Genomic DNA, 7,500 nt, shown 5'->3' on the forward strand with positions numbered 1-7,500 from the left:
ACTATGTTGTGCTTGTTTTCTTGTTTCACTAATTCATTCATCATCACTAATACACAACCTCTCTTCCTCGCTCTTTCTTTCCCCCTCTCTTTTCTCCACCCTCCTTCCCTTTTTCCTCTGCGTGCGATGAAGGGTTTATTTTTTCCGCTTCCGTCGGCCTCCCATGTCCAGACGTTTACTAGCTAGTTGAGGTAATACAGTAGTATGATACTCTGGGTGGAAAGAGAAAGATTTGCAATGAAAGTTTTATGGAATATCTCTCTCTCTCTCTCTCTCTCTCTCTCTCTCTCTCTCTCTCTCTCTCTCTCTTTATCAGATAAAAAGTGTTATCATGCCAAACCAAGGCCATTTATTAGCCAATAGATAAATAGGTGAACAGGCAGTCTGTTCTCTTCCTAACAGTTAATGTAACTTATCAAACAACTAAATAAAGTTCTGTTATTCATGTGGAACTTTAGACCGTACACTTTACCGTCTATTTTTGTCTGTGAATTTTCTAACCAGTTATCTATTACATCTTACCTGTGTACGTGATACGTCAAAAATGACAGCTAATTATTTAGATCTACACGCACACACAGTATACCTCTCGGGGTACCCCTTCTCAGCAGGGTATAACTACTCTCTCTCTCTCTCCCTGTCATAGCGACTAAATATGTAGATAGACAAATACACACACACAGCATACCTTTCGGGTACCCCATCTCTACAGGGCATGACTACTCCCTTCTCTCCCTACCCAGGGACTGGAGAGACTGAGTAGTCTTACACCTGGCAATGCCGCTCACCATGGCCGGGAATATATAGAGATACTTTTTATTTATTAAATAGAAGAGATTCTGCTGCTTTGGCCTTCCTTTAAAGGTTGAATGCGTCACATGTAATGCATTAAACATCCTGGATATTTTATTCTTTTCACCAGACTGACAGACAACGTCGCAATTGATTACACAGACGGGTCTGTGAACAAGTAAAATGGATGATTAGTAAGTTCGTGTAGCCATGACTTGCAACCGGTGAAGGACGATGCAGAATTGTAAATTGCTGGAGCGGTGGAAATGTATTACATAAACAACGTGAACTTGAAAATCATTTGTCAGTTTCTTTCATAGGGAAGTGACCTAGGAATTCACCTGATATGCATTTCTTCGAGGGCATCTTTTGTCACACTTATTAAATATCACAGAGAGAGAGAGAGAGAGAGAGAGAGAGAGAGAGAGAGAGAGAGAGAGAGAGAGAGAGAGATTGATTCTCGGCGGCACCGTAGCCGAGCTCATGATGGTACACGTGACTGAAGACACGTTTTCCAGCCAGCAATAGTTTACCCTGAAGTTTCCTCTCTCTCTCTCTCTCTCTCTCTCTCTCTCTCTCTCTCTCTTTTTTTTTTTACTTAGCTTTGGTCATAAACTTTTTTTTTAGTTTGTTATCAATGTTACGTTTTATTACCCTGTTTTACTGCCTTACACTACTCTCATATACTGCAATCTTGTTTGCTCTCTTTTGGTGATTATTCAATATTTTGCATCCAATATTTCCTTAAGAATCCTGAAATTAAGTTTATTAACCTCGAATAATATTGATGATAGAGGTAATAGATCTGATTGTTAATAGTAGCGTTTAGAGTACAAAGCAGAACAATGACTTCGCTTGGATATTCGCATAATCTAGAAAAAACTCATTATCTTAACTAATCTTAAACATGGATTTTTAGATAATCTATTATCAAACACGTCCTGCTTGTTGTTTTTATTTGAAATTATAGTACATTGGGCATCGATTTGTTTTGGGGGAACAAAGGAAAATCTACCAGGGTTGTTCCGGCTGGTTCCAGAGAGGACTATATTCTCCTTTCGCGTCTACATAGACGACACAGACGGACGGACCCTAGGCGGAAAGGGTACATCGAGGGGCCCCGCCATTGGGTTCGTGGAGGAGAAAATGTGTGTAGTAGGAGGAGGAGGAGTCTTGAGAAGTTTCATGCCGTAGACGCATTGTAGAACCATCGATGTATAGGCGGTGGCCACGGTGGAACTTACTTGTGTTGTGCTGTGGAATGTGTTGTCTTGTCTTCTGAAACCTGTGCTTTTCGGTAGAACACTTGTGATTTAACTCTTGGATCTTCTTTTATTGGTTGTCGTTCGTGACTGCTACTGAGAACGATTTAAACGATTTGGCTGTAAGTACTGGACTATCTTTTAGTGAGTTCACTCCGAGGCAGTAGATATGGCTAGAAAAAGGGGTGTTGTAAAATGTTGGGTAGTCATAGCCCTGAGCAGTTTTCTTGGGAAGCATCTTATTCTAAAGTTGATTTATGCTGAAGCAAGTTAGTTTAATGTTTGGTAGATATGAAGTGAAAGTAATAGAATGTTTTGAAAATAGTCCAGATATCTTATCATTTTGATCTTGAGATTAACTAGTACTGCTTACCTCACTCAAACCCCATTCGTGGCGTTTTACACAGAACTTGTTTTCATAATTCATTCTCTCGGATAACTTTCTTAGTCCTTGTTTTTACGTGTGATGATTTTTCTCCCAAAAGACACCAAATTCTTACACTTTTTTTAGCTTTTGTTTTTCTGAATAAAATTTTGGTTTTTCACACAATGTTTATTGTTCTTTAGAGACCGTTTCTGTTAAATACTGCAATGTTATTTATATATTTTCATTCTTCAGAGAAAATACGTTAAGATTGAATTTCATGATAGTTATGAATAGAACATTTTAGGTGGTTATTCGTGGAAAAATTGTGCAATTTATGATCATTCAGAACTTGAAATGGCGTTTCTCCATTGCCATCTTTCCAAATACGGTTCTTTTCAAATTATTGCATGAAATTCCCTTTTCAGGATCTATTCATCTACCAGTTGTGCCATTTACTCTTCTAATCCTTTCATTTACTGTTCTCGGAGCTGGCAAAAGGGCAGGTAGTATGTCTGATCCAGTAGTATCTCCCTAGCCGCAAGTTGCCACCCTCTTAAGGGGTAAATGAAGGGTTACCCGAGTATTCGGTTGAACGCAAATGACCATCTACCTGTATTGTTAGATTAGTGTAATAGTCTTATTATGATTGACAGTTTCCTCTCCCCCCCCATTTCCCCCATTTTCTCCAACAAAAAGCTGTGCAACCCCGACTAGAAGACCACCGAGGTCTTAATCGTCTGTTTTAAAAGCCTCTTTGCTCTACCAACGCCTCAGCCCGTGTGGATGTTGTTCTAATTGATTGCAAGACATATAGTACGTTCACAATGGAAGCTTAAATGTTCTCCCTATTATCTCTGAGTGAGTGTGTGTGTGTGTGATTGCGTGCGTGCTCAACAAAAGCTTCTTTCTGACAAAGGTGAGACGAAAAAGTAAGAGGATGGGAGTTGGAAAGGCTCGTTGTGTTGTGCTTGTCCTGGGTAGCAAGTCGCGTGCCATCTGCTCAAAGCTCATTGTTTGTGGATGCAGGATCACCTAAGGATACCCCCCTCCTCTTATTGCTCATTGCTCCCCCCCCCCCCTCTGTCCTTCCCCCTTCACTGTTCTCCCCCTCCCATACAGAACCCGGGCCAATGGCCCCTATCTCATCCGTTTCACCCCCTTTAGTCCCACTTTAGTGGTGGGGTTGATTCTCTCTCTCTCTCTCTCTCTCTCTCTCTCTCTCTCTCTCTCTCTCTCTCTCTCTCTCTCTCAATGAAATGTTTTAGGGAACAATGAAAGAGACGAGATAGATTTTAGATGAAATTAAAGGTGTGATTTATTTTTCTCCATGTTCCATCTAAACTATGTATGAAGCCATGATGTCATGTTTAACACATGTCAACACATTTAGCATTGTTGAAAGTATCCTGACTATTGATTACTTAAAAGGTAATGTAATTAATGTACTGTATATATTTGAAAGGTAATGTAATTAATGTAATGTGATTATTTGAAAGGTAAGGTAATTAAAGGTAATTAATGTGAGCTAGGGTTATATTAAAATATTCCTATTTACATTAATATTTATAGACGTCTCTGATATTATAATTAATTCCCCAACTAGTTGATTTCCCCAATCATAGACTAATGGCCCTTAGAGATAGAATATTTTCAGACCTGAACACCTGTTAGTAGTAGTAGTAGAAGCAGTTGTTGTGATAGTAGTATTATTAATTGACCCAATAGTAAGTAAGGTTCACGTGTGGGTCAGTGGTGTGATAATGAAAACGCTGCTGTCACTGCCCCTCCCCTCCCCAGTGGAGTTTATATGGAATTAGTCGCGTTTTCTGTTTTGTGCCTTTTTAATATATAGGGCAGTTCGGACCCGTGGCAGCATTTGAAAACTTACACAGTGAGACACCCAAATCAAATTCCCACGTATCGCCCCCCCCCCCCCTCCCCTGTACGTAAAGAGCTGTTGATACAAAATTGTTTAGTTTGTTTTTTCTTTTGCTTTCGCAGCCAGCTCGATTCCTCCTCCTCCTCCATAACCTCTTGTTCTACTACCACCACCTCCACCTCCTCCCTCGGGGTTGTTGATGTAAACCGACCTAACCAACTGCCGATACCCGCCTTGAACAAGTTAGTTTTTGCCTTTTTGGTTTTTTGCCTGTTTCTCTACTCTCGCTGTTTAGATTTAGCGCATGCGTTGCTTTTTGTATAATATATATATATATATATATATATATATATATATATATATATATATATATATATATATATATATATATATATATATATATATATATATATATAATCATTAGTAAGTAGTCATAATCTCTCTCTCTCTCTCTCTCTCTCTCTCTCTCTCTCTGTTGTTATTGTCATGTTCTTCGTCGTCTTTTGGTGTCGCTTCCACACAGTTCACACTTTGACTCAATGTTATTGCACAATTGTTATTATTAATGAAAATGTCTTTTTTTAGATTAGTCTGTACAAAATATATCCAATATGTGTTATGTAATTGTAAAACTCCTTTACTGTTGTCAGAAGGTGTCCCATATATATGATTGATAGATTATAAATGTTTAAATGTCGTCTTTACTAGATTATAAATGTTTAAATGTCGTCTTTACTAGATTATAAATGTTTAAATGTCGTCTTTACTAGATTATAAATGTTTAAATGTCGTCTTTACTAGATTATAAATGTTTAAATGTCGTCTTTACTAGATTATAAATGTTTAAATTGCTTCTGTAAAATGTTATAAATGTTTAAATATCTTCTGTAAATCTACTTCAAATCATCTCTTGATGTTTACTCTCCTATATAAGTTACATTGTTACTTAAGTACGCTTATTGCATACATATAACATGTGACTATATTGTACCTAATTACCAAGTTTTTTTTTTTTTTTTTTACCATGGAACAGAATTAATATATATTCGTCATTTAACTTTGTAGTCTAGACGCCTCCCTCTGCATGGTCCATGATGCGTTCTCTCCTAAATCTCTCGTAATTCGTGGTTAGGCGTAAGACAAAAGGTGAAAGAAATAATGAATTTCCAGGAAGGTCTCTCTCTCATGCAACATTCCAGTGCTTCCGGTGTAACTGGTCCTGTTCCCTCTACCACGTCTCCTCTCCCCTACCCCACCTTCCCATTACTCTTTCCCTACCCCCCTTCCCAGGGGCATTTTTTCTTGCTAGAGTTCTTGTTATGTCTGCAGATTTCTCTCTCTCTCTCTCTCTCTCTCTCTCTCTCTCTCTCTCTCTCTCAGTCAGGTGGACCTTGACGCCTATTCCTTTTGATTTAGTGAAACTAGTGTGAGGGGGTTAAGGTTCGACCCAACTGTGAATGGGTCTCCAAGGTTTAGTTGGGGGTCATGTCCCATGCAACTACATTAAAAAAAAATCTAATGATTGATATCAGTGGGCCTACTGTCATTTTGTTTTTATGCTTGACCATTCTGCTTTTACTCTTATGGTCATACTCGTTTTTCTCTCAATGTTTGTTATGCCACGTAGTTTTGAAACATGGTTGGTTAATGAGCATGATGATGTACTAAATATTTATATTTTTGTAACTGAGAAGTGTTCAATTTAAAATAAATATATACTATATATATATATATATATATATATATATATATATATATTGTGTGTGTTTATAGAATTATATGTATACAGTATATATAATATACATATATAACGAATTCTTCAATTCGCCAATCTGAGCTTAAATATACATATATAGTAGTATCTTTTCCAAGCGTGTTGACAGGTAGAAATTGCTGTTGGGTGATTGTATGGCAGGTAGTTATAAGAGTTGTGGGAGGTTGGAAAGGTGAGGTGGTTCTTTTTAGCGGTAGGGGTTATGAAGAGACACCGAAGGGGTTGGTTGGTAGAGTTTCTGAAGTAGATGGAGAGAGGGGCGGATGGGTACAGGTAAAAAAAAAAAAAACCAAGAACTGTTTGTGTTTGAAGTCTCTTCCCCATCTTCGAAAGGGCCGCGTGATGTGGTGGTCCGAGAGTAACAGGTACAATGTAAGATACTGTAACATCAAAACACCTTGTTTATGCGGGGTAAAACATTCTTTTTCTTTTTAAAAAGGAAGTTGGTGAATGTTTTTGTTTGGAGTTTTGCTGACTTGAATATTTCATTTATATATTTAAAGTGCTCTAATTTTCGGTCTGTTGGGCATCGTCTGTAGGTAATTAAATAGGAGGTGGTTGACATAGGGAATGCCCTTAGATATCACTCGCAAAAAAAACCCGGTGGTTGGCCTTCAAGGCTCGGGTGTTGAGTTGTACCCAAGGGGAGGCTTGTTCCACTGCCTCACCTGGGGATCAATACGCTCTCCTCACACAACCATTCCTCCTCCTTTTCTCCCACAGTCACCGCCACCCAGCAGCGCCGTGCTGCCAGGCACACGATACGTTCTTCAACACGATACTTTACTGTTTTCCTCTAGTTGCCTAGCCGCCCTGACTTACGGTACTATCGTTATTGCTTTATAAAATTTTATTGACAAGAACGTTTGTCAGAACGCGATCGCCAAGTTCAAGAATATTTTTAGTTGTAAGTTAGTAACGACATTGGCTGGGAGGGGTGATGGAAGAGGGGAGGTATGGGGTGGGGCGGGGCGGGGTGTCGGTGACGGTGGTGGAGGAGATCGACGATGGGGCAGCTCCACCGCCAGCCAACAGAACAGACATTTCAGTGTGGCTGGCGGAAGGATCGGAAAAGGAGAGGATAGGAGAGTGTCGGGGGTTTGTGTGGACCACGGGGACGGGACAAGGACCCTAGAACTCCTTTATGCACGTGCCATTCCACGTGCTTTTAACTGCCAAACTTAGAAGTGCTTAGCTCGCCCTCGTGTGTCCCCAAGGAATAGAGCAGCTCGTCAACCCTGTGTGCGAAAAGACCCAGGGAAATTGGAAGCCCCTGGAGAGGCTGAGTTGAGTGACCGACCAACCGTGTGTGTGTGTGGCGTGAGTGTGTGTATGTGTGCGCCCTCACACACACTATCTCTCTCTCACTCACTCTATCTCTCTGGCCCGTTATAGGACAAAGACCGAATGAATATATAACAACGTT

General features: G+C 39.7%; 1 protein-coding gene across 4 annotated transcripts in view; it reads left to right on the forward strand.

Moving 5' to 3' along the window:
* The first annotated feature begins 1,946 nt into the window (after positions 1–1,946).
* The window catches only part of Utx (Utx histone demethylase), a 33,993-nt gene continuing 28,439 nt past the window's right edge, over positions 1,947–7,500 (forward strand). The window contains exons 1-2 of one of the 4 annotated variants that reach the window (XM_068357015.1): positions 1,947–2,176; positions 4,423–4,542. Coding sequence is in view for 1 of the 4 variants with exons in the window: in XM_068357013.1 (XP_068213114.1) it covers positions 6,445–6,446 (2 nt within the window). In the remaining 3 variants the exon portion in view is untranslated. Of the gene's footprint in view, positions 2,177–4,422; positions 4,543–6,428; positions 6,447–7,095 lie in introns of those variants that run through there. The other 3 variants (XM_068357017.1, XM_068357013.1, XM_068357014.1) reach the window with 3 other exon arrangements.

Source organism: Palaemon carinicauda, chromosome 33 (genome assembly GCF_036898095.1).
Source record: "Palaemon carinicauda isolate YSFRI2023 chromosome 33, ASM3689809v2, whole genome shotgun sequence".
NCBI lineage: Eukaryota > Metazoa > Arthropoda > Malacostraca > Decapoda > Palaemonidae > Palaemon > Palaemon carinicauda.